This window comes from Myotis yumanensis, unplaced genomic scaffold, assembly GCF_028538775.1.
Source record: "Myotis yumanensis isolate MYYU_CA2020_CCGP unplaced genomic scaffold, mMyoYum1.0.hap1 SCAF_16, whole genome shotgun sequence".
NCBI classification, from domain to species: domain Eukaryota; kingdom Metazoa; phylum Chordata; class Mammalia; order Chiroptera; family Vespertilionidae; genus Myotis; species Myotis yumanensis.
Window position 1 is genome coordinate 44,718,776 of NW_027223767.1, and position 26,449 is coordinate 44,745,224.

General features: G+C 57.3%; 1 protein-coding gene and 1 pseudogene across 1 annotated transcript; one reads left to right on the plus strand and one right to left on the minus strand.

Moving 5' to 3' along the window:
* Window positions 1–5,076: 5,076 nt before the first annotated feature.
* Window positions 5,077–6,065, plus strand: LOC138994659 (large ribosomal subunit protein eL18 pseudogene; annotated as a pseudogene).
* Window positions 6,066–18,072: 12,007 nt separating this feature from the next.
* On the minus strand, window positions 18,073–22,281 carry NEUROD2 (neuronal differentiation 2). The gene is made up of 2 exons (XM_070394421.1): window positions 21,902–22,281; window positions 18,073–20,811 (listed from the first exon to the last, which is right to left on the minus strand). The coding sequence occupies exon 2, from the start codon at window positions 20,804–20,806 to the stop codon at window positions 19,661–19,663; it is 1,146 nt and encodes a 381-aa protein (XP_070250522.1). The 5' UTR covers window positions 20,807–20,811; window positions 21,902–22,281; the 3' UTR covers window positions 18,073–19,660.
* Window positions 22,282–26,449: the final 4,168 nt, after the last annotated feature.

Genomic DNA, 26,449 nt, shown 5'->3' on the forward strand with positions numbered 1-26,449 from the left:
TCATCGGTGTTTCTAACTCTCTATCCCTCTCCCTTCCTCTCTGTAAAAAATCAATAAAATATATTAAAAAAAAAAGAAGTCTCAGGCCCTGGCCTGTTTGACTCAATTGATTGGGTGTCATCCCATGCACCAGAAAGATTATGGGTTTGATTCCCAGTCAGGGCACATACCCAGGTTGTGGGCTCCAGCCCCAGTAGGGGGCGTGCAGGAAGTAGCTGATCCATCATCAATGTTTCTCTCTCTCCCTCTCCCTTCCTCTCTCTCTAAAATAAAAACATATTTTTAAAAAAATGTCTTAGCATAGGGGATAGTGAGTGATACACTGCTACAACCAAAACATGGGGTTCATGTGGCGGATGACAGAAAACAAGGTTGGATGGGCAGGCCAGGTGCTTCATTCGGACAATCCTGCTCTAAAAATTGTAAAGTCTAACTCCTACAGACAGCCTTGCTTGCCATGCTCATATTAATAGGTAGGGCTATTGCCTTCTTTCTTCATTACAATAACCACACAAAGAAGGTACTATTATCCTATTTTTCAGATGAGTAAACGGAGGCTCAGGAATATTAAGGAACTTGCCGGAAAGACTCAGCTAGAAAGTGACAGAGTTGAGCATCAAACCCATGTCTGACCCCAGAGCCCAAACTCTTTTTAAAAAATATATTTTTATTGATTTCAGGGAAGAAGGGAGAGGGAGAGAGAGAGAGAAACATCAGTGATGAGTGAGAATCTGATTGGCTGCATCCTGCATGCCCCACACTGGAGATGGAGCCTGAAACCTGGGCATGTGCCCTGACAGGGAATCAAACCATTCATAGGTCTACCACTGAGCCACTCTGGCCGGGCAGTGCCCAAACTCTTAATCACTATGCTTGCTGTGTCCTGGTACGAAGTGGGGGAATTTTGGAGGAATTTTCAGCAGGGGGTGGTGCGTTTGGATTGAGTTTTAGGAAAATAATTTTGACAGGGTGTAGAGGTCAGAGCAGAGCGAGGCTGGAGGCAGGGAAGCCAGTAAGGAAACCATTGCTCTGGTCCAGATGAAAGTTCCAACTGGAGAATAATAGGGGAAGGCCCCCTCTTATTCATGGGGATGAAAGAAAGGGCCTCCAGGAGCCTAAGCAATAATAGTCATAATAACTCCTGGCCAGTGTTTCTCAGTAGTTAAATGATTTGCTGGCACACCGAGGGGTCATGGGTTTGATTCCTGGTCTAGGACCTGCACCTGGGTTGCAGGTGTGTGTGGAAGGCAACCAACCAATGTGTCTCTCTCACATCAATGTTTCTCTCTCTCTTTCCCACCCTCCCACTCTCTCTCTAAAAGAAAAAAAAATTCAATGGAAAAAATATCCTCAGGTGAGGATTAGCAAAATAATAATGATAAATAATCGTCAAAATAATACAAACTACTTATATATATTCATTTCAGAGAGGTAGTAAGAGAGAGAGAGAAACATCAATAATGAGAGAGACTCATTGATCAGCTGCCTCACACACGCCCCATACTGGGGATCGAGCCCGCAACCCAGGCACGTGTCCTTGACTGAAATTGAACCCAGGACCCCTTAGCTCACAGGCTGATGCTCTATCCACTGAGCCAAACTGGCTAGGGCAATAGTACAAACTATTAAGTGCATACCCTGTGTCAGGAACTTCCCCTGATCCATCTCCAAATTATACAATGCTGTAGGGCAGATGTTGTTAGCCTCATTTTACAGATGAGAAAGCTGAGGTTCAGAAAGGTTGATCAACTTCTCTGGACTACACAGCTGTGATCCAGCAGAGCTGGGACTGTGCCTTTTCTCTCACCTCATAGCCAGAAGGCGGTTGGACCACACATCAGAGGTCAGCTCTTCCCTCTTGACATGGCTTAATATCGCCTGGCCTACATATTATGGAGCTGGTCCCCGTTTGGACCCCAGCACGGGGCCTTGAACTGAAGGAGGTGGAAAAGGGGGTGAGGAGGAAGAGAGAAGTTGGAGAGGGATGAGCTCTGGAGCTCTGAGCCAGCAGTCACTTTGACATGTTACTTAGACCATTCAAGAAGGTGTCCAGGACAAGGCATTCAGGAAGGTGAGTGAATTTAACTCTCTTGGCCCTTAAGTGGGGAAGAGGCCTCATACCTTTACTTTATTTCCTGACTTTTGGGAAGTCCTTCCTGCTAGCTAACTCCCATCCCTCCTAGTGGAGTCATGAACAACCCAGTTGCCAGTTTCAAGGAAGAGCCCCTGCCCTTGCATCCCACCAACAGGATATATCTCGGTCTCCTTCCTCAGGTGGTGAGGTATGTGTGTGGGGGGGGGGTGGCGGGGGGCGGATCCCACCTACTTGCCTTTAAGTCACTGCACACCCAGAAGTGCGGGGAAAGGGGGGCGGTTTCCAGACTATTCCACTGAAAGGAGGAAATGACCAGGCTCCTCAGCCCAGCCCCTCCTCAGCAGAGAGGAAGAGGAATAGCCCTGAGCAGGGAGGGGGAGGGAGGAGACCTAACTGGGCCACAGGGCTCCTGCCTTGAAGTCAAAGTCTTTGGCATCAGAGCTGAGGGTATGTAAAGGAACCCATATCCCTGCCTGAGCTAAACATTTCAGGGATAGGGAACTCCTGGGTCAACCCAGGGTCACCCTAAGGGAGAGAACTTGGGGAAAGGACTGGAGAGAATATTTAAGAGAAAATACCTTGGAGGGAATGAACTTGGGCTCTGGAAGCAAACAGACTCAAATTAGAATCTGAGCCCTCCCATTGCAAAGGTAGAAGTATCTGGGGCAGGTTTGTTCCTCTATTCCACGTATTTTCATTGATATCCTACTATGTGCCAGGCACTGGGATATTCAAAGATCCTTGCCTTCAAGGATCATTCTGGTTAGCTACTCTTCTTCACCTGTAAAATGGGGATAGTCATACCTACTCCCCAAGAGAACTATAAAGATTAATAATGTGTCTAAACCTGCACCCCCCCCCCAACAAAGTGGAAGCTACTAGCCACATTTAAATTAATTTAAATTTAAAATCCATTTCCTCAGTCACATTTAGCCACCTTTTAAATGTTTAATAACCTCACATTGGGTCCATCTACACAATGGAATACTAAACTGCTGTAAAAAAGAAGGAACTCTTACCATTTGCAACAGCATGGATGGGCCTGGAGAGCATCATGCTAAGTGAAATAAGCCAGTCGGAGAAAGATAAATATCACATGATCTCACTCATTTGTGGAATATAATGAACAACATAAACTGATGAACAAAAATAGATCCAGAGACACAGAAGCATCAAACAGACAGTCCAACCTCTGAAGGAAGGCAGGGGTGGGAGTTGGGGTAAGAGAGCAACCAAAGGACTTGTATGCATGCATATAAGTATAACCCATGGACACCAACTGTGTGTGTGAGGGGGGAGTGAGGGCATGTGCTGGGGGGTAGAAACGGCTGGGGAGAGGTCAATGGGGGAAAAAGGAGACATATGTAATACTTTAAACAATAAAGAAATAAAAAAATAACCTTACATTGGCTAGTGACTCCATATTGATGAGGACAGAACTAGAACATTTCTGGCATTGTAGAAAGTTCTGATAGTGCTGGTCTGAAGCAGCGGTCGCCAACCTTTCGGACCTCACGGACCACCAGTTGGTGACTGCTGATCGAAAGTACTCAACTCAGAGCCTGGCCCAAGTCGTACAGTAAGTGAACACCATCGTTCTTGGAAGACAGGTGGTGAGACTGATTATTCTTCCAGTAGCCTGCAAAGACCATCCATTTGATGTTCTCCAGGGCTGAGTGTGAAAACTAAGAGTGGGGAAGAGTCAGGGGCTGGTCAGGGCAAAGCAGAAGGAGAGGAGGAGGAGGGATAAGTGTACAGGTTAGGTAGTTGGTAATGAGGGTTGCCCAAGAGGTAGAGGTGAGTGAACCATGTGTCTAGGGCAGGAAAGAAAAGAAGACCAAGAGGGAAAAGAGAGAGAGAAATCCAGGCACCCATGAGGATGGATTCATTTTGAAGGCAGAGCAGGTAGCTTTGCTTTTGAATCAGTGTGGGGTGTAAAAGAGCATTGCCAAGGATGACCCCGAGTTTTGGGCTTAGGAAACCAGTAGAGTTGAGGGGCTGGAGTCCTGGAGCGGGAGAGGCACGGGCCTGAGGGCGCCTGTCACCACAGGCAGCACTGGGACTCCGAAAGGAGGCGCTGTTATTCCGTAGGTTCTAACACATTGGCCTTTTGATTTGAATTCTAACCCTCCCGTGTTGCAGACTTCTCACAGCGTAGGTCTCCTCAGCCTGTCTCTGGGGAGCTGCGAGGGAAGACTGATTGGGACAGACCTGACTCACTTAAGGTGCTGGGATGGCATTTGATCCTTCCCTTTCCTCTTCCTTCCTGACCTTCCACCTGAGGCGGTTCTGAGCCAGGAGCCCAGGAGAGGGGACTGTTGCGGAAGGAGTGCTGGGCTGGGGCTGGGCATTGCTCCCAGCATCTTAGTCCTGCAGAGGGGAGAGAAGACGGGGACGTGCTAAGCTCCCGAGCCTGACCTGTGGGCAGCCTGGGTTTGTGCCTCTATCTTCTCTGGGGGCAGGAGGACTGATGCCTCCACATTTGGGGTTGGCAGAGGATGATCTCTGAGCCAGTCCTCCCCAAACCAGTGGGAGATCCTAGGAAGTCTTTAATTACTGCCTCAGAGTGGATGCTAGGTTAATGCGATGATTCGAAAGGTATGTTTTTCAATTACATTTAACGGAAAGATTTATAGTCAAGTAAAATATAATTAGGAGGCTGCCAGCAGACAGGCCTCCTGAGAGGAAGAAAGAGAGATGAGACAGACCCCTAATGGGGCAGGTTGGAGCCCAGGCTACGGGACCAGCTTACCCCACCCCCCTTGGAAGATGTCAAAGCACTCATCAATTCAGCCATTCAAACACATGGAAGAAGTAGCTGCTCCATACTGGGCCCAGCCTTTTCTATGGGAACCGACAAATACTGCGTTCCCCACCCTCAGAGAGCTTACAGACCAGCAGGAGGGCGTCAGGGACCAGATCCAGCTGGTAAGGAGTTTGGGTTTTATTCTATGTGCTAAGGAAGCCAGTACAGAGTTTAAACCAGGTAGTGAAAGGCCTGGCTTACACGGGTTTTTGTTGTTGTTGTTGTTGTTTGGCTTATACGTGTAAGAGCTTACCTAGATGCTACAGGAGAATGAACCAGAGGAGGTTAGAGCAGAGACTCGGATGAGAGGTGATGTGACCTGGCATAGGGGGGAAGCACTGAGAAAGGAGAGAAGGGCCTGGACTTGGGGTACATACTGGAGAGAGAACCAGTGGTTCTTGGTGAGAGAGTCGAGTCGTTATGGAGAGAGGGAGAACTGAAGGCCGATGCCCAGGTTTTGGGCTTGAGCAGCTAACCTGGTGCTGCTATCTATTGAAAGGGGGGAGCCAAGGGAAGAAATAGGTGGGAAGACATGTGGAGAAGGTGTTCAGACTTGGGCCCTTTCCGGACTTGTGGACCAGGAGGCACCATCATGGGAGTCCACATCCTACACAAAGACCAAAAGGTTCAGCGCAAGGAGCCCAAGAGCCAGATGACTACCTGAGGCTGTTGGCCAAGTTGTATAGGTTTCTGGCCAAATGAACCAACCCCACCTTCAACCAAGTGGTGCTGAAGAGATTGCTCATGAGTGGCACCAACTGGCTGCCTCTGTCCCTTTCCTAGAAAATAAAGCTTCGTGGCCAGGAAGGCAAAACTGCTGTGATTGTAGGGACTGTAACAGATGATGTGCGTGTCCGAGAGCCACCCCCAGCCGCATCCTCAAGGCCAAGGTCCTCACCTTCGACCAGCTGGCCCTGGACGCCCCTAAGGGCTGTGGCACTGTCCTGCTTACTGGTCCTCAGAAGGGCTGAGAGGGGTACACGCATTTTGGCAAGGTCCCCGGAACCCCTCACAGCCGCACCAAACCCTATGGAAGTTCCAAGGGCTGGAACTTTGAGCACGCGAGAGGCCAAGGGGTGAGCCAAGGCTACAAAAACCAATCCCAGATCCTACCTTGTTATTAAAAATGTTAGGATGCTGAAATAAAAGGAGTTCAGACTTGGAATGGAGACCCTCTAGAGCAGTGGTTCTCAACCTGTGGGTCGCGACCCCTTTGGGGGTCGAACAACCCTTTCACAGGGGTCGCCTAAGACCATCGGGAAACACATATGTAATTACATATTGTTTTTGTGATGAATCACTATGCTTCACTTATATTCAATTTGTAACAATGAAAATACATCCTGCATATCAGATATTTACATTATGATTCATAACAGTAGCAAAATTACAATTATGAAGTAGCAACGAAAATAATTTTATGGTTGGGGGTCACCACAACATGAGGAACTGTATTAAAGGGTCGCAGCATTAGTAAGGTTGAGAACCGCTGCTCTAGGAGCTTCCCTGGCCCTGAAGGATGGCCATCTGGATGTCCCGCCACAAGAGGGTGCCCTCTCACCACCCCACTCTTGCTTCCCAGTTTGTCCTTGAGCTTTTTTACATGTCTGACTTCCATTCCTGCTGCTGCACTTAGGAGTGTGTGCCTCTTTAAATTGGAGAGAGAATTCTGTCTAAATCCTGAAATTCTACCACAGCATTCAGACTGTGCTCACATTCACCGAGCACCCACTATGGGTCAGACCCTGTGCTAGACACTTTGGCAATGTTATTTCATCAGATCCTGACCGTCGCTCTTTCCATGTTATTAATATAGTAATACTAATAGTGACCACTCTCTTCAGCCAGACCCTTTACATAAATTGTCACGTTTAAGTCTCACTGAGAAATAACCTGCCCACGGTCACAGAGCCAGTTGGCATTGAGAGGGGGATGAGAAATCTAGGATTTCTCCAGTAGGAGCCTCTCTGGGGGAAGAGGACTGCCTGGGTGTTGGAGGGAGGAGCCATGCGGATGCCTTTCCCCTCCCCCTCACCGGGTCCTTCCCAGATGAAGCACAGAGGCTGTGTCCTCTTCCCAGACTTCCCTGGGTGCAGAGGGCAGACTCCTGATGGCAGCCGCAGGGCCTGCATGTGCTGGGGCAACCTGCCCACTTGCTGGGGAGGGAACAGTTGTCATAGAAGCTCCCAGTCCCTCAGACTGGTTGCCTGGCATCACAGGAGGGAAGTGCCCACCCACAGAATGAGTGAGGGAATGAGTGAGGGTCCTGTTCTGTGACACAATGGGGTGATTCTTGCCTCCCCCATCCTCTGAGAACGCCTTAGGTGTTTGCGTGTATGTGTGTGCATTTGTGCAGGGACTGGTGTGCAAAGGGTGATTTGTACCCATGTGCAAGCCAGAAGAGGCCTGCCTCCGTGCATTTCCCTCAGGAGGTGACGGTTACTTGGTTGTCTGGGCCTCACAAAGGCAAGTGACTTGTACGTTTCTTCACGCATGTGCCTGTAAGAGGAGCTCTCGCGGGATGGAAAGGGCCTGGCCCCAGAGTTGAATTCTGAGCTCAGCTCCCCACCTCTCCTTGCCTGTCTCCAGCTCCCTGCATCCCCCCACCTCCTCCCATGCCGGGCAGAATGCCCTCAGCCTGTGCCGGCTGGCACACATGCCACATGGTGCCTGGTGCGTCTGGGCAAGGATGACGCCCCCAGGCCCGGCTGGGACACTAAGCCACCCGCTGCCTCCCCCACCTCCAGAACGGAGCGTCCCCATCCTGTCCCCTTTCTCAGCCAGGGACACAGGGAGCAGGCAGGGACACGGCACAGACAGATACAAACACACAGATGCAACCAGAGACGCTCACAGGCTGTGCCCCAGAGAGACACAGACATAGGCGTTCACGCAGGCTCTGGTACCTCACATACACTCTCACCCAAATATTACATACCCAAAGGAAGCCAGGGGCAGCCACCGCTTGCACAGAACCCAGCAGAAGTAGAGATGTTAGGCTCCTACCCAGCGGGTTAGGCAAACCCACCAGGTGTACCTGTTCGTGGTGCTGAAACCAGACTGTACTCCTTACAGAAGATTGAGACCTGGGATAGGTGGTGGATAAGAACGAAGGAATGGAGGAGAGAGAATAGAAGGGAGGGAGAAATTTATAGGCAAATGAGAGAGAGAGAGAGAGAGAGAGGATACCAAGATACCAAGGGGAACTAAGGAATGCCTGAACAAAGAGCAGGCTCAAGGATTTATCCATCTTTGCCCTTCAAGGCCAAAAATTGGAAGAGTTTGGCAAGCGTGCCATGGCAAGTGAGGGACCCTGGATGTGTGGTTCCCCTTGGCTTCCAGTCATCCCTTTCAGGTACCTCCTTGTCCTAGAGGGCCTTACAATAGTAGGGGAAGGAGACAGACACCAAGAAAACCCTGTCATGACCCTACAAATCGCTCCCCATCTGATTTCTTATCCCAATTTGTGTTGGACAAGTGTTCATCAATGTTGATCTGGATTTGTTCTGGGGATTGCAAGGATTTAGTGACTGCTTAACGCTTATCCACAAGATTGGATTATGGGTTCCTATCTCCCTCTCTTGAGATTAAACTTCCCTCAGGTGGGGTTGCCTAGTAGGAATGGCTCTCCCTCCATTAGCCCCTTAGTTGTGATATTTATGGAACATGAGTAATGCCTACATTCCTGACTTGGGGAGGGGGGGTAACAAGGACCAAAGGGCTTATCATCTAACTAGGCAAGAGGGGATACAGGGGAAGATGAGGGGGAACAAAAAGACAAAAGGAGAGGAGAAAGAATTGTGAAGATGGATGAAAGAAGGAAGGGAAGAGGAAATTTGGAGAAAGAGGAAGGAGGAGAGTGGAGATGCAGATGGCAGGAGCAAGAGAGGGCATGAGCGATCCAGACAGACTCCAGTGTCCAGGGAAAGGTCAGGGGAAATATGCCAGGTGGAGCAAATTGCTTCCCTTGATTTTTAGGGGCCCAGACGAGACTGGAAGACCAGCCTGGTCCTGCAGGCTGTTCAAAATCACCCTCTCCACCCAGAGCTTCGGGCAGAAAGACCCTATGGGCCAGCAGCTGCCCTAGCAAAGAAGGGAGTGGTCAGATGTAGTCAAGTCTATGTATGCACTTTCCTCATGGGTGGGATGGGAAGAGTGGGTGCCTTTGGGGTTCTTTCCACCTATTTGTATGTGGGCAGTGGCAGGAAGAGAAAGGCACATGTGTGGGTGTTCAATGGAGAGTAGATACTGGGTTGACTTGAGAGTGAGGAGCAGGCATAGGAAGAAGAAAGGCAGAAGGAGTGGAGTAAGTAAAAAAGAAAGAATACTGGCTCTCCTATCCTGGCTGGGTAGCCCAGTTGTTAGAGCATCATCCCGATATGCCAAGGTTGCAAGTTTCCCCGGTCAGGGCACAAACAAAAATCAACCTATGAGTGCATAAATAAGTGGAACAACAAATCAATGTTTCTCTCTCAATCAATAAATAAAAATTCAAAAAAATTCTGGGGCCTCCTAATTATTCTCGCTCTTTTTTTCTACCAAGAGGGAAGAAGCCAAGCCTAGGATACAAGCTGGATATATATATCCCAGTGTCCTGGTCTGTAGTGCAATGAAAGTTCCAATTTCATAGGGTGGTCGAGATGATTATTAACTTATGTAAAATGCTTAAGTCAGTTACCGATGTATAGTAAGTTCCAAAGATATGTTAGCTTCCAGGTTGTTGTATCTTGGTCTTGCACTGGAATTAGTTAGGAACTATTCCTTCATGTTTAACTAGACCTTCTTTTCTGTGCAGAGGGGAAGCCCATGCTAAGGAATGCAACAGGGTCTAGAACAAGGTCCCCACCAGGGGCTGTCAGGGGTGTTGTCCTGGATTCCTGAAAAAGCTGGACCTGGACCTACACCCGTGCCTCCCCGCCTGCCTGGAGCCTCACTCCTCCACCCTAGTCAGTGCGGTGTGGACATGTGGTCCATTCCTTCTAGACTGTTCTCTCAACCACAGTCCCTTCCCCCTTTCTACCTGTCCTGCTCCTTTCTTGTCCTCTTCCTTCTCAGGAATCTAGCTGGGAGGGAAGGAATTCCCTCACTTAGAGGTGGGACCGCCCCGCCCTGCACAGGCGTAAGGGATGGTCTCAGTCTGGAGGTCAAGGAAGCATGTGGGGGCTGGCACAGGAGGGTGAGGGGTGCAGGGCAGCCCCCGTGTCCTCCCATTCCCCCCAGCTCCTGTCTCATCACTGTCACCATTCAATCATAGCAGATGGGCTGCAGCTGTGAGCGCCAGCCCGGCACACAGGCTGGTCCGTGCCACTTGGGAGAGAAGGAAGAGAAAGGGAGGGAGGAGGGAAGGAGGAGGAATGAAGGGAGGAGGGAGAGAGGAAAGGGACAGAGAGGAGGAGGAGGAAAAGGAAGCCAGTGGAGAAAGAGAAAAATGGCTTGAAGAGAAAGGAGACTTGGTACCTTTTCTGCCTCTCACTTCCCAGCAGGAGAGCAGAGGCCAGGGCTGGGCTCACAAGCTGGGCAGTGCCAGGCGAGATGGGCATATGCCCCTGATTACTACCAGGACCGCAGGCCAAGCCTCCGCAGCCGCCACGGCCTCATAAATCAGGTTTTAAGTAGCAACCACATGGACATTTCCCAGCTGAGAGACCTGGCCTGCGCCGGCCCAGCTAGGGCAGCCCTGGTGGTGGAGGTGCCAACCAGGGCACAGGAAAGAGACATGGTCATCAAGGCTTGGTGGGAAGGAGGGTTGGGTCTTATTCTGGCCAAACCCGGGCGGGGGGGGGGGGGGGGCTCCTGCCAATAGGGGACAGGTTAGAAGGTGGCAAGTGGCTGCCAATGGGGTCAGGACCCCCTGTTGGGGCCCCTAGACCCTGTCCATTTCCATTTCCGGGGAAAGCTGCTTGCAGATGAGGGGGGTGAGTGCTGCTACTGACAGCCCCTGAGCCCCCCTCCCATTAAGGACAGAGGCTGTGGCCCTGAGGCAGGCTGAGTGCCCTGCGCTTGGGCCCCTGGATGTGCTGGGGGCTCCTGGTGGGCAGGAGGGAGTCTCCCCACACAGCACAGGCCCAGCACAGGCCCAACAGCCGGTAAAGCGGGGGAATGAGTAAGTGACTGAGTGCCAAGGGGCCAGGTCTGTGTTCTGTTCTCAGGACTGGCAGGGTTTGTGTCTGAGCGCGGGGGACCGTGGATCTGTGTGTGCACACGGAGGGGGCTGTCCGTGGTGCCCGGGAAGGTCTAGTCTGACAGACATCCCTCCACATCCTCCTTTTAGGGTCTCTGCTCCACACACCCCTCCCCTGAGCCCGGGTTCTCTCCTGAATTCCACACCCCATCCCGACCCCACGCGGGGCGCCCCCTCCTCCGGGCTCTGCCAGCCTCGGCGGCGGGGGGCGGGGGGCGGGAGTCCCGTCCCTGGAACTGCGGGCAGCAGCGGGGTGGGGGCGCCCAGCCTTCCTGCGCCCGGCATCTCCTCCCCGGGTGAACAGATGTCTCGGAATTTTAGATGTGCTCCCCGCCCCTCCTCGCCATAACCCCCTCCCCCCCAGCTGGCACTGGCGGTGGCACGGCGCCCTCCCCTCGCCAGCTCCGTAGCGGACCGGCTGATGGAGCGGGGAGCGCGTGGGCCGAGGCGGGGAGGCCCGCGCGGTGGGCCGTGTCCCGGAGGCTCCGGTGCCCAGCGAACCGGGTGGCGCTGCCCGGCCGCCGGCCTCCTCTCTCCTCCCCGGCCTTCTGCCGCCTCCCCGCACCTCTGCCTGGCGCCCGGGTCCGGATCTCGGGTCCCGGTCCCTCCCGGGCCCTGCCGCACCCCACAGCCCGGCCCGCCGCCCGCGTCTACGCAAACCCTCTGCGCCGACCCTCGCGCTTCGCCACGGAAACTCCTCCTGGCAACTTGGGCGGAATCTTCCCCCCAGAGACCCGTCCCCTGCATCCCGGGAGCCCCCGCCCCCACCCTGGCCGCCTGCCTTCGCTCTGCGAGTAGAAGCCCCGAGTTAATCCGGAAAACGAGGGGGGCAGGAGGGGAGAGATTAGGGAGGCCGCGGACACCGGGTCCCCCGGGCTGAGCGGCACCCACATTTCCTAATCGCTGCTAATTAATGAACAATCCCAGCCCGCGGACCCCCGGCCCGGGGAAGGGGGCTGGGCGGGAGGGGGCTTGGCAGGCCTGGCCGCGGGGGGTGCCAGGCGCCCTCCCCCGCCCCGCCCGCCCGCCCGCATTCCGAGGTAACAGGCATTTGCTACCCGGCGTGCCAGGAGCGATTGGCAGGTTCGAGTAGGCACAGTCATTCCCAACACAGATGTCCCTGCGCTCGCGCCTCTGATCTGAATTCTGTCAGCTCCGAGTCTGAGGGCGAGGAGCAGACAGCCACACAGACCGAGCTGCAGACAGACGGACACCGACAGGGCGACGGGCTGCAGGACACAACACACAAATATTTCTTCCCCGGAGGGGAAAAATGTAAAGAAAAATACGAAGGGCTGCCACTAATTGGGGAGACATGTCTGCACCCCAAGAGTGGCCCTTGCGCTTCCACCTCCCCCTGGTTCCCTGCCCAGACTTTTCCAGTCTCCCCCGCAGCCCTACAACATCACCCCTGAACTTCCCGTGCGAGTCCTGGCTGACCCAAGTCTGGGGGTCTGCAGCCCCAACTCCCTGCACAGTGCCGCCGAGGCGCGGGGTCCAGGCTCTAGAACCCCCCAATTCCAGAACCCTCCCACCTGAGCAAGTGGTGCCCCGCAGGGGCCCACCCTTGCAGCGCCCTCTCCGTTAGAGGGGAGAGTGGGTGCTGTCCGGTCCCCAGCACGGAGCGCCCACCTGCCGGGTCCTCACCAGCCGCCCCAGCCTGGCAACCCGCCAAAAACACAGCCACCCCCTTGGATTAGGAATGCGAAGAGGTCAGGCCGCCTGACCCCTGGCCCTTTCCGCTTCCTCCCAGCTGCAGCTCCCACCCTGAGCCTCCCCCCCTCCCACCCCGCCGCCCCCGCCCCCGCCCGCCTTCGAGCCTCTGCCCGCCCCAGGCTGCGGAGCGAGCTGGTTGGCCACTGGGCATCTGCGAGCCGGCTGGGCACGAAGAGCCGCTGGGTCCTCCCCGGGCAGCCCTGCTGGTGGGAGAGGCGAGGCGGGCAAAGGGCAGGCTCACTCGCTCACGGCGGAGGGAAGGGCACAGAGGGGTTTGGGTTGTGGATGGTTGGGCTGAGTTTTTAAATCTTTCTTTTTTTTAAAGAAAAGGCCCCCATCCTGTGTCATCATTTTTATGGGATCTGCAATTCTGGCAAAAATCTGTCTTTAATTTAGCTGTCCATATAAAAATCCTCACTGTATAATAATGAACAGATGCCATGGAATTTAAGCTGGAGCTTCGGCTCCTCCCCGCCTCCCCCCGCGCCTGGCACCGGGCACCGGGCACCGGCTGAGTGGCACAGACTGGCACCAAGGCACGGGCGAAGGGCGACCTGGGCTGGGCGCCAGGGCGCTGAGGTGGGGAAGGGTGTCCGGCCGGGCCGGGCCGGGGGGGCTGCTTGGCGGCAGCGCCCAGGGACAACTGTCTGAGAGATTTTCCTGATTTTCAACAAAATGATCAGCAGCGAAGGGTTTGGGTTCGGTTTTGCTTCGGGATTTTGTGGCTCTTCTCGGATTTTTTTTTTTAAGCACCGCCCTCCCCCAAATGTAAACCCAAATGTTTTCGATGTTTTAATTGAGTTGTTTTTAACCCTCCCCCTGCGCGGCGCCCAGGCCTCGGCTCCGGAGCCCAAGCAGCGCGAGTTCGCAGCACGCGGGATCCGTCCCTCCTCCCCGCGGCCCGCGGCCTCCGCGATCCGGGCGCTTCCCTCCGGGGCCCGGGACCGCTCCCGCGGGGCTGGTTGCCCGCTGCCCTCCAGGAGCGACGTCCCGGGTGGCATCTGACTGCGGAGCGAGAGGGATGAAGGCGAGAGAGAACACCCTGGCCCACACCTCTTCTCTCTGTTCCCCGGGGGAGAGAAAAACTATCCGAATCCGCGGGTCCTGGCGCCTGGCCGCCGGTCCGGAGGGCGGCCCCGCTGGGGATGGAGGGGCTGGTTCTGAGCCCCCACCCCCACCCCTCGCCTTTAATGCCACTCTGGCGAGAACAGATGTCCCAAGCCGGGCGGACTGCCCAGACCCCGCCCAGCTGTGCCCTTGGCGAAGACTTGGCTAAGGGGAGGGACTGGCATGCGGGTCCCCAAAAGGACGGGGCGCTCCCCGGTACTGGCGGGACCTGACCTCGCAGTCGCGGCCTCCTGGCCAGCGCGGCCTCAGGCGGGAGGCCGCCTCGTCCCGGACAGACGCGTCCCTAATTCCGTTCATTCCCCAAAGAGGAAAGAGACACCCACAGGGGTGGAGAGAGGCCGAGAGAAAGGTTCGACTAACCGGACACCGGGCGCATCCTTCCCCCCATGCCCCGTCTGAACCCGCAGCCCCAGGCTGTCCGGGGAGACCGCGCTGCGCTTCTGCTGGCGCTGGCAGAGGAGTTGGCAGCGCCAGGACCACACCGGGGCGCACATCTGGGCACTTCTCCGCCTAGTGCAATGCCCAGCTCCCGTGGCACAGCCGGCGACTGGTGACTAGGGGTTTCCTCACCCTCTCCCGCCAGCTCCCCAGTTTTCCCAGCCCGCACTGGGGGGCTGAGGCCCCAGCCCTTGGCATTTCTCCCCACCCCCACCTCCACCCCCAGAAACCCGGGGCTTATCTCGGTTTTCTCCTGCTGCTCCCAGGTGGACAGGGCTCCATCCATCCAGCGCTTCAGGATGGAGAAAGTTCACAGGAGCAGCAAGCCCCCTGGGGTGTCTGTGCCCTTTCTTACCACTTCTCACCCAGGAAAACGGTCCCGAATTTTTAAAGAAGCCGCTTCAGGATATGGAAGGGGAGCAGGGTTTTAAGATTTCTCACAGCCCAGGTGGTCCTTTACCCTCTGAGCCTGTGGCCAGTGCCTGGGTGACCCAGCCCTAAAGAAAGAAAAGCCACAGTGAGCTGGGAAGCCTGTTAGGACAGCCGAGGCCTCAATGCTCCTTCCCACACCGGAGGAAAAGCAGCTTCCTCCTTTGGCCACGGAGGAACAGGCCAGGTGAGGAGGCCTGGCTAACCCCTGTGGCACACAGAGAACCTGGGAGTGGACCTCGAGGCCAAGGCTGGTCAGGCCTGGCCTGCACGGTCTTTCTTCCCACTTTCCTTGAGAACTAAACACAGAATCTAGAACTAGCCTTCAGTTTCAATGTCCCCTCAAATCAACAGGCAACCTTTCAGATTCTGGGGGAAAGAAGAAAACAAAGGTCACCCAAGAGGGAACGAAATCTCCGACCTTGTGCCCACAGGCTTGTGGGCTTTCCCGGAAAAGGAAAAATAAGAGAGAGAGAAGTAAACGCAACCCAGTAGAGTACAGGGAGTGCCAGGGCTCCGTGCTGCTGACTCCAATCGGGCTCAGTTTACCTGGGTCATTGATTGGGCTGTCCTTCTGCATGATGAAACCAGAGGAGGGGTTCCATTGGGAGTCAGGGGCCTGCGGTGGCATTCACTGCTGGGAAGGAGTGAAGGGGACAGGGGAGAGGCAGTATGGCGCTTCCTCCCTTTCTTCTGGATGGACAAATGGCTTGGACTCAGAGACGTCTCTGTTTCCCTGTCATTTTCAAACACTGAGCTTTAGGTGGGGGCGGGGAAACCAAGGGACAGACGCCCTCCTGGCGGATCTGGGCTCCAGCCTTCGAGTTGGGCAGCCCAGGGGTGGGAGCTGTGCCAGTTGGTGTGCGCCTGGAGACCCCTGCTGCTCGGGCTGGGGCCAGGAGGGTGTCCTTGCTGCGACTTCTCCCCTAGTCCCCTCCCTTCCACCACTCCGGCCCCTTTTCACCATCCTCCCCTTCTGTTCCTGGAGCTTCTCCCTGTGTGTGCGCACAGGCAAGCAAGAGAAAAGGACCTGCGAGGGGGAGTTTGGGGCCTTGTGTCCGCACACATCTTCTTCTCGTGCTCATCTCGCCCTCTCGCCAGGGAAGCTGAGCGCTGGTGAGGAGGGCAAGGGGAGGGTAGAGTGCAGCCAGAGTGCAGGGAGTGTGGGGGAGGGTCAGGAATTGGAGGAAAGGCCCGGGCACTCCGGATCTCCACCCCAAAAGGGGTCCAGGGCCCCCACCCATCCGAGGTGACCACAGACCCAATGGCCCAAGAGTCATCAACATCTCTTGAAAAGGTGCTGGAATCAGGCTTTGGAAATGGAACTGAGCTGTGTGGAGTAGCCTGAAGATCGAAGCTTAGGAGTCTGTGGTCTGACCAGGGGGGCCACATGGAGGGACCGTTACTTCCAGCCCCAAGCCACCTGGGTGCTGGAGGGTTATGGGAAACCGGCTGAGCGGGAGAGGAGCTCATTAACCTTGCTCCCAGGGCAGGTGAGGACTCAGGGCTCGGGATGGATGCTGAGTTGCTTTTTTCGCCAGTTGCCCCTGCCAGGCCTTGCCCCAGCCATGAGCTGAGCAGATTTGGGTCTAGGATGTGCTCCTTGCTCCATATTCCACGCAAAATGTGGGGGAGAATGAAGGTGGGTCAACTCCTTTCTCCCAATAATAGGGGTGATTCAGAGGTCGATAAGAGTCCCTTTGACTACCAACAGGGGCAGATTCTGGAGATGATGGCCCAGAGAGGCGATCTTATGAGAATTCCAGAGAAGGCAGTGGATTTTTTAAAGTACCGTGAAATTCTCCGGAAAATGGGAAGAATTCCGGCAGATCGTTGGGAAGGGCCTCTGCCGGTTCGGTGCTCCCTGGGGTTCCCTCTGCGGAGGGAAGGCGCGAGGCTGCAGGACAGTCAGCACCGGCGATCGGACAGCTCCCTTTTTGGGCGCGGCTCCTTCAGCAACCGTCTGGAGGTGGAGGAAGGAGGGCCTGTCTCTACTGAGAGGGTTTGGGGGTGGTCACTTAGGGGAGACGCCCAGCTGAAGGTTAGTATAATACGATCCACCCGTTTGCATTTAGGGTTTTCTTCTCCAACTACCTTTCCTTTTCCCACTTGTGTCAGGGCGCTGTCATTTTGGAATCTGGGATCCAACCTTTAAAAGCCTTAGCACGCCGGACCTCAAGCCCCAAACCCACACACACTACAGCCCCACTGCAGTTCTAAAACAAGAAATGATGTGGGTTTTTTTTTTTAAAAAAAAGATAATTGAAGTAAGCAGCATTAGAAACAGCTGGGTGCCAGTACTCCTAAGTGTACTCAGGCTCTGGGATGAGGGTTTTTAGGACTGAGCCCCCTTTCCACATATTCCAGGGGTCCAGTGGGCACTGGTGTGTTTTGGGTGGAGAATCCTTTCAGGGACATCAATTCAGAGATGCCTCTGCCCCTGAGGCTCAGGGAAAGAGAACGTGAGGCTACCTTGTCTGGGATGGGGACGCGGTGGGCAGGACAGCCTCCACTGAGGTGCCCCTCCTCCGCCTCCCTAGGTTGAGGACTTGCCAGTGTGAGGAGCCTCATCAGGCAGGAAGGAGGCTGTGTAGCAGCGGGGTTCCGACTGCCCTGCCGGTGGAAACTCAGGGCTAGGTCGAGCTCCACTCTACTTGGTGGGTACCTAGGCTTAGGCATCCTCATGGAGTTCTGGAGTGTTCCATCAACCTCATCAGCACCCCTACAGATTTCAACATTCCTGAGGCTAAAGATGACCCATTCCCCGGAGTCCACGGAACACAAATTTAAGACCGAAAAGATTTCCTCCATTAATATTCCATCCTCATGACCTTATAATTTTTTAAAATTAAAAACAGCCATGTCTGGCTTAAATGGTTGTCTGTGTATCCCTGCACGCTTGTTTTTGTTGCAACAGTGGGCAGAGGGTTGTCAAATAACTGGCTGCTCCCAACTCGGTCACTTTTCAGTGACGAAAAGATATTTTGTTTCCAATGGAGGTGCGCGTGCATGTTTGGGAACGGAAGGAGTGTCAGGAGATCAGTGCGATGCTTTGTGCTGGGGGCGTGTGTGTCTGTGTAAGGTCTGGGAGGCACAGTGACTGTAGCCGTTTGGGTGCCCAGTGGATGGGTGTGAGGGATCTCGAGGGTGGGAATCCTACCCAGGATGGCCAGGGCCCCTGTCCCTGGCCTCTGCACAGTCACTTGACTGTCGCCATCACCCCGAGCCCCAGCTCAGTCCCTGGAATGAAACGAGGCCACCGTGAGAAACCGGTCCGGCTTTGCATCTCATTTACATAAATATTTATTAATCGTCATTAAACTGAACAGAAACACGCAATGCACTTCGGGTGTCCGACGGGAGTTTAATCTTCGCTACAAGAGGAAGGTAAAATTGCGTGTGAGTGTATGGGTGAATGAGTGGGTGTGTCGCCTGTGGGTTTGCATTTTGCACCGTGTGTTTGGATGCCTCATCTCCTGCCTCCGGTGGGGAGAGGGTCTTCTTTTGCCCCCTTTTTGGGGGAGACTCCAGAAGGAGCCCTCAGCCCTCTCCCTGACCACCTGCCAGCCTGAGCCGAGAGGACAACTTGGACAAAAACCCCTTCTCCAGCCACCGGAAATCGCTGGGCGCTGGCGCCCACCGGAGCACAGTCGGGCGGGGCGGGGCTGCCCCCAGATCCTGGCCTCCACTCTCACCACAGGAAGGGGTACAGGTGCCTGAGGAGAGGGACGCCGCGGAGCTCTCCTCCCCCTGCCCCCGGACGCCCGCGCCCAGCCCGTGTGTGCGTGAGGTGTGGTGTGCGTGTGTACGTCTCTCATGCAAACCCTCCCTCCCCAAACCGACCCCCCCAACAGTTTGCCATTCCATACAAATTTGGAAACAGGTTTTTAAAAAACAGCATGACGCACGACGGGGACGGGGCGGGGGGAGGGCAGTGGCACTGGGGCCCCAAATCTCCGAGTCACTGATTGTAAGAACCTGGGGAGGAGGAGCTGGCGGGCGCCGGCCCCACTTCACCAAAGTGCACAGATCCGCGCTGGGGCGGCGCAGCCCGCGGGCCGGGAGGGGCATCCCGGGGCCGGGCCGGGCCGCTAGGCTCAGTCAGAACCTCCTTGCATAGATATTTGTGTCTTTTTATTATTGGTAGTAGTATTTTTTGCCTTTTATTGCTTCTAAAAGTTCTTACTGCGTTTTCTCTCCGATCCGGACTTTGCGTTCGGCCTCCATCGCCTCTTAGCTTTTTTTTTTTTTTGTATGTTTGTTTGTTTGTTTGTTTGTTTAAAAAAAGGGAAAGGGGAAATGGATTCTAGTTACAAATTGTCTTGGCTTCTCTCTTTCCTCTCAGTCCACATTCCCTCCCGCCAAAATTAAAATCACAAAACGCTGAGACTAAGGGTTGGGGTGAGGGCGATCCGGGTCCAGGCCTGGGCAGCCTGGCTTCTGCCCGGCTCTTTCCTGCCTCGGCAGCTCTGTGTCTGTTTTAAAAGTAATAATAATAATGGGAGGGGGGACTACCCCACAGCTCAGCTGCCCCCTTACGAGCCCCTCGGGGTCTGCAGGGAAAAGGGAGACGGAAACCTAAGAGTAAGGGGGGGTCTCCAGGTGAGTGCCCTAAGGGGATCCTTGGAGAAGACTCCCTGGGTAAGAGGAGGAGGGAGCCCCTTGGGGAGAGAGAAGGCGAGTCCCCTGGGGAAAGCGAGGCCCCTGGAGGGCCCCCCACTGTGAAGAGGACCGTGCTGCCCAGAGAGCCGCGGGACCGGCGGCCCGCACCCCGCGCCCTGCGCCACGGGGGTGCCCCTGCGCTCAGGGGCTGGGGACAGGGGTGCGGGCAAAGGCAAAAGAAAAAGGAAGGGGCGGCCTCGAGGTCTCAGTTATGGAAAAACGCGTTGAGCTCCTCGTACATGGGGCCCCGGTCGTGGTGAAGGTGCATATCGTAAGACAAGAGATTCTCGGAGTGGACGCCCCCGCGCACCGCGGACGAGCCGAAGACCAGTCCGTGGCCCGCGGGCCGCGAACCGGGCAGCGCGGAGTAGTGCATAGAGTAGTGGTAGCTCTTCTCGTGGTCGGGCGACGAGTCCTGCTTGAGCGAGAAGTTGCCGTTGAGACAGAGCGGGGGGCTGAGCGGGCCCTCGTACTCGGAGCTGTTGTAGTCCGGGCTCGCCCCGCCGCCGCCCGCCGCCGCGTACAGCGTCTCGTAGGCGGCGCAGTAGCCGTGGGTCCGCAGGGCGTGCGCCGCGCCGCCGCCCAGGCCGCCCGCCGCCTGGCACTGCGCGCCGGCCAAGCGCGAGCAGGGGTACGGGTACGGGTGCATGGCGAACGGGCCCCCGGAGCCGTGGAAGCGGCCCGTGCCGTCCGCGCCCTGCTCCGTGAGGAAGTTGCGCGAGTTGAGCTGCAGGCAGCCGGCCACCAGGTTGGTGGTGGGCTGCGACAGGCCCTTGCACAGCGTCTGCACGTAGGACACCAGGTCGGGGCGCTTGCCCGAGCGCAGGATCTCCGAGAGCGCCCAGATGTAGTTCTTGGCGAGGCGCAGCGTCTCGATCTTGGACAGCTTCTGCGTCTTGGAGTAGCAGGGCACCACCTTCCGCAGGTTGTCCAGCGCCGCGTTCAGGTCGTGCATGCGGTTCCGCTCCCGCGCGTTCGCCTTCTGCCGCCGCAGCTTGGAGCGCTCCAGGCGCGCCTTGGTCATCTTGCGCTTCTTGGGCCCGCGCTTCTTGGGCCGCTCGCCCTCGGCCTCCTCCAGCCCTTCCTCCTCCTCCTCTTCCTCCTCCTCCTCGCCCCCCAGCTCGCCTTCCTCTTTGACCTCGGCCAGCGCGGCTTCCGGCACCTCTTCTGCTCGGAGAGGGACCGGCTTGGCGGCTCGCGCGGGCCCCGGAGCCCCCGGCCCCGGCGGCGGCGGGGGCGGCGGCGCGTCGCCCTTGTCGCTCCTCGGCTCGTCGTCGTCGCCGTCGCCCCAGCTGGCGAACTTGGGCACGTCCGAGAGGAGACTGGGTTCGCTGAACAGGCGGGTCAGCATGGTGCCTGAGGGCGCCCCGCGGGCGAAGGGGAGACAGAGCGCAAAGTGAGGGGCACGCCGGGGTCAGAGCGCCTTCCCCCAGGCCCCCTGCCCCCCAGGCCCGTGCGGGTTCCCTTCCGGGGCCCAGGACGCCCACCTCCTCCGCCCGCCCCGCCGGGATCCGGCCCAACCCCGGCCCGGCCGCCCGGCCGCCCGGCCCGACCCCGGCTCAGGCCCGGTTCCCCACGCTGGGCCCCGGCTGCGCCCCGCGCCTGAACCCGGGCCGCACTCCGCGCCTGGGTCTGTTCGGGGCCCGGACGGGGGCCGGGCAGGGGCTCTGGGGAAGGGATGTCTCGCCGGGGGAGGCGGCGCCCCGGCCCCGAAAGCCTCCTCGCTCCCGGCGGGGCGGAGGGCTGGCGGCCGCCGGTGGGGACAGCTGCCCGCTCCGGCCCCGGCGCCCCGGCCCCCGCGGCCCCCCGCCGCCGCGGCTCTCACCCCTCGGCTCCCTAATCCAATTTGCGACTTGGCCGCGCGCCGCCCCCAGCTGGGCCCCCACCCCCGCAGCCCCGGCTCCGAGGCGGGAGCGCCGGCTCCTCGGGCCGCGCGTCCCCAGCTCCGGGCCGGCTCCGGGCGGCGAGGACCGAGGGACCCGGCGTGGGGAGGAGACCGGGAAGCGAGCCCGCCGTCTCCCCTGCGGTCGGGGACCCCCTGCCCCCCGCCAGACGGCCTCCCTCCCACATCGCTGTCCTGATCTCGTTGTTTTTTCGGGATTGATGGAGGAAAATCCAAATTTGTTTCTCTCTCTCGCTCTCGCTCTCTCTCGCTCTCGCTCTCTCTCTCTAACGGGGAAGGTCGCAGGTTCCTCCGGGACGACCACGGGGTGGTCCCGTCCCAGCCCCCGCACGGCCGCTCGCTGATCCTGCTCCCACCCTCGCAGGCGGGCGCCTCCCTCCGAAGTCCCGCAGCTGCAGCCCTGGGGGCACGGGACCCCGGGGCGCCTCCGCGGCCCACCCCGTGAGGGGGCACCCCCAGGAAGGGGGATTTGGGGACCCTCTGATGGCTGGGGCCGCCCCCCCTCCGCCGGCGGGTCAGATCCAGCTCTTTCGGACAACTTACCTCGGAGAGGAGTCCGGGGGAGAGGGGAGGGGAGGGGGGGGGCAAGAGAGAGAGGGGGAGCTCGGGATCTTCTCGCCTATTTCATTGTTCCCCCATCTTCAGGGAGCGGGGGCAGCGGCTCCTCCAGGCGGCGGGCACCGGCGTCTTCAGAGCGCCATGCGAGCCGCGGAGCGAGTGTGGCATCTCTACCAGGCGGGGGTACCAGCCTCTATGCCAGGCCATATGGGCTTGGCACGTCACGGGCAGCAGCTATCACATGAGAGACGGTGATTGGCATGCGTCTGCATTGGGGGAGAGCCGGCTCCCCCGGGACCCGCCGCCATCTGTCACTCTCTACTCCAAAAAAAAAAAAAAAAAAAAAAATTAAATAAATAAAGGAAATAAATAAATATCTCTGCTGCCCTCCCCTCTCTGCCCAAAGCCAGCCGGGAAAGCAGGGATTGAGAGGGAGGGGGAGGAATTGCCCCCCCCCCCGGATATAGAGCCCCCACATGGGAACAATGGAGTGGCAAGACTGGACATTGGGGGGTTGTGGTCGCCCCAAATTCCATGCTCCTTCCGGAGTACTGCTCTGCCCATTTTTTCCCTTGCAGCCCCCAAAGGTGGGTCAGGGACCAGACCCCTGAGTCCCGAGAAGGGACTTCTGTGCTCGTGCTCGCCACCCCCAGGAGAACCCCCTTGGCTACAAAGGGACAGCTGAGGCCCCTCCCAGGGTGGCTGTGGGGGGCGTCCCCGGCCCAAGCCCCATAGGTAGATGTTGGCACCATGCCATCCCTCATCCCTGTCTGCCCCTCCCCCACCCACCCTCACGCACACACAACATATGTGGCTGAACGAAATTCAAACCAAGGGAAAGACAGAGAAAAGGGAAGACTTGCCTGGATGTCTGAGCCGCTGCATGGGCGTGTGTGTCTGTGGGGACATGTGTATATATTCGTGGAGTCAGCTGATGGAGAGGCTCCCTTGTGTGTCTGGGGGCATATTCTGTTGGGGTGGAGTAGCAAGGATTCCCTGGGATGAGCCTCTGCACCCACCATCTGGGGGTGGGGGAGAGGGTCTGGGTCTGGATTCCTAACCCAGAAACCCCTCCCTCCTCACCCGCCAACAGCCCCTCCCCCGGCTAGACAAGTGACCACCCCACCAGATCTTCCTCTCCTGGCCTTCTGACTCCCTCATTGGAGTGGGGGAGGGGGCTGGCCTGGAAATTTCCTAAAGTTCTTGGAGGAGACTCGGGCCTTCTCCTCCCCCTGCAAAAAGTAAAAAATGAAAACATACTGAAAGTGCAGAAGCCAAGTCCAGCAGTTCTGAGTGACCGAGGGCAGGCGGGTCAGACAGGTGGGTGTCATGATGAGAAAGGTAGGAAATTGCTGTTTTATCTTACAGCTCACCTTTCACCCAACCCTCTCACTGGCTCGCACTGGGCCAGACACAGATGCAAATGGCATGGGTTGAGGGAGGTAACTTCACACACACACACACACACACACACACACACACACACCTGTTCCTCACTCTGCGGTGCAGAAAATGGATACACACCCCTGTGTGTGAGCAGGCAACCAGAGCCAGGTGTAGAGAGACCCTTGCCCACGCTCTGGTTCAGGCCTTTGTGTGTTTCAGCCCCACATTTCCTGTCCCTCTCCCCACCCTCCAGATTACACACTCCCAGGCGATTTCAATTCTACATTAAGCAGCCATGTGCCAGGCACTGTGTGGTGCGAAGGTGGGACTTCACCCTCAATCTGGACAGATTTCGTTTCCTCCCTCTAGGAGCCCCCGGAGGGGCTCTTGGGCTGCTAGGACCTTGATCTGATGTTTGGTAGAATGAGTTTGGTTCTAAAAAGAGGCACATACCCTGGGGAAGGAGTCCTTGGAGAAGGAGGAGGCTCTCTAGGCACTTGGTGGGAACCATAGGAGCCTCAGAAAGAACAGGCCTGCTCAGCTGGCGGGGCTCAGTGGTTGAGCATCGACCTATGAACCAGGAGGTCACGATTCAGTTCAATTCCCCATCAGGGCACATGTCCGGGTTGTGGGCTTAATCCCCGGTGTGGGGCATACAGGAGGCAGCCGATCAATGATTCTCTCCCATCATTGATGTTTCTTTCTTTTTTAAAAAAATATATATATTTATTGATTTCAGAGAGAAAGGGAGAGGGAGAGAGAGATAGAAACATGCTCCTGCACACTCCCTACTGGGAATCAAGCCCACAACCTGGGCATGTGCCCTTGACCGGAATCGAACCTGGGACCCTTCAGTTCGCAGGCCAACACTCTATCCACTGAGCCAAACTGGCTAGGGCCCATTCTCTTCCTCTCCCTTCCTTTCTGAAATCAATAAAAAATAAATATTTTTAAAATCCCAATTGAATAATAACAATAAACAAGTCCCAACTCCTCCATCCAGAGGCCCATGGAGCGGGAGCTGACCTGCCTAGGAGCACACAGGTGGAGAGAAGCTGGGGCTCCTTCTACATCCCCACAATCTGCCTCCGTGGTCTCCCGCGTGAGAGCTGATGGAGAGCTTCCCTCCGTTCGTGGGTTGTGGGTCTGGAACTAGGATGGGCATCGGGAGGGGCAGAGGCTCAAGTATGCTGGCCAGGACCCTGTCCAAGTTTGGGAACAGCCTCAAGAGCTTTCCGGGCCCCTTTACTGAGGGTGGAGTCTCCAATCCTGACACGTGGCCCTTGGGGGTGGGGGGCACAGTTGTATGGCATTTCCGTTACCTGCACATGCTTTGGGCTCAGATTCCTGGCCAACCGCACTTTTCCCAGCTTTAAAGAAGGCTGAGTGCCTTGAGCAAGTTCCATAACATCTCATAGCCTAGATTTCCCCGTCTATAAAATGGGGCTAATGATGCCACACCTGCTAGAGCTTGGTTAGTATTAAATGGGATGATGCATGTAATGAGGTTAGCACAGGGCCAGCAACACCGTGAGCCTTCAGGAAATGCCCGCACTCATGTTTATTAGAGCACCTTGTAATCAGTAAATGCTTTACAATATTATTTTCTTGCACATGCCCCCCCCCCCCCACACACACACGTGGAATGCTTTGTAGGATGCTTTCTTCATAGGATGAGTTTAGAATGGCCATATAGGAATGGGTTTTTTTGAGTTAATGGGTGAATGAATGGATAAGCGAATGAATGCTTTCTTGGGGTAAAAAGATATCCAGTGCCCCCTCCTTTGGACACTGAGGTGGGGTCTCCCTCCCAGGCCCCTCCCAGCTCCAGGCAGGAGGCAGGGGGCAGGGGGCAGCGGGCAGGGGGCAGGGGCAGCGGGCAGGGGGCAGGGGGCAGTGGGCAGGGGGCAGGGGCAGGGGGCAGCGGGCAGGGGGCAGGGGCAGGGGGCAGTGGGCAGGGGGCAGTGGGCAGGGGGCAGGGGGCAGCGGGCAGGGGGCAGTGGGCAGGGGGCAGCGGGCAGGGGGCAGTGGGCAGGGAGCAGGGGGCAGCGGACAGGGGGCAGGGGGCAGCGGGCAGGGGGCAGCGGGCAGGGGGCAGCGGGCAGGGGACAGCGGGCAGGGTGCAGGGGGCAGGGGGCAGGGGACCTTCGCCCTGCCGGCTGCTTCCTGTCTTTTCTTCCTTCAGGAAAATGGAACAAGTGTTTCTCACTCCACACATTCCCACTCTTTTTTGGGAGAGACAATAAAAACCCGGGAAAGTGGGGCAGAGGGACGTGTGGGAGGCGCTCGGACGGGCGGGAAGGAGGCAACACACGCGCGCACGTGCGCCGCGGGCCGGACCTGCGCCCTCTGCGCCCGAGACGGGACGGGACGGGACGGGACGGGAGTGGAGGGGAGACGGGAGGACACCCAGCGACCGAGGCCATCTGTTCCTCCCCAGCTGGGGAGGGGAGTGGTGAGGGGCCTGGGCCTGTCCGGCCTCGGGGAGGGAAGGGGGGCTGCTGGCACCTGAGCCAGGCGGGGAGACCCCTCTGCCGCTGCCCCCGCACCCCCAGGAGGGCGCTGGGAGCCAGGGTCTGAGGTTCCCATGGAGACACAGCCCGTCCCCGGGGAGGCCACAGTCTGGGCACCTAAGATGGCGCCTGGGGGGGGCGGCGGCCATTTTGTGCAGCCGGGTCCTGGGGGCGGGGCAGGGGCTGGGAGGGTTAGGGGGCGGGGAGTGGGGGAGGACCTGGGGGTAGGGCAGGGGCCTGGGAGGGGGAGGGCTAGGGGCGGGGCTTGGAGGGCTGGGGCGGGGCTTGGGAGTTGTGGGCGGGGCTTGGTGGGTTGTGGGCGGGGCGGGGTTAAGGGGGTGTGGGGCAGTCTCAGGCTTGGCGGGGCTGGGGCAGGGGCAGGGGCAGGGGCCGGGTGCAGGGGGTGGGCATAGAGGGTTGGGTGTAGGGGGGGAAGGGATGAAGGGGTGCTGGTGGGAGGGTCCGGGAGGGGGTGGGTGCAGGGGGGTAAGGGTGGGGGGAGGGGCGGGGTGCTGGGGGGAGGGACCGGGAGGGGGTGGGTGCAGGGGGGTCAGGGTGGGGGGAGGGGCGGGGTGCTGGGGGAGGGACCAGAGGGGGTGGGTGCAGGGGGGTAAGGGTGGGGGGAGGAGGGGCG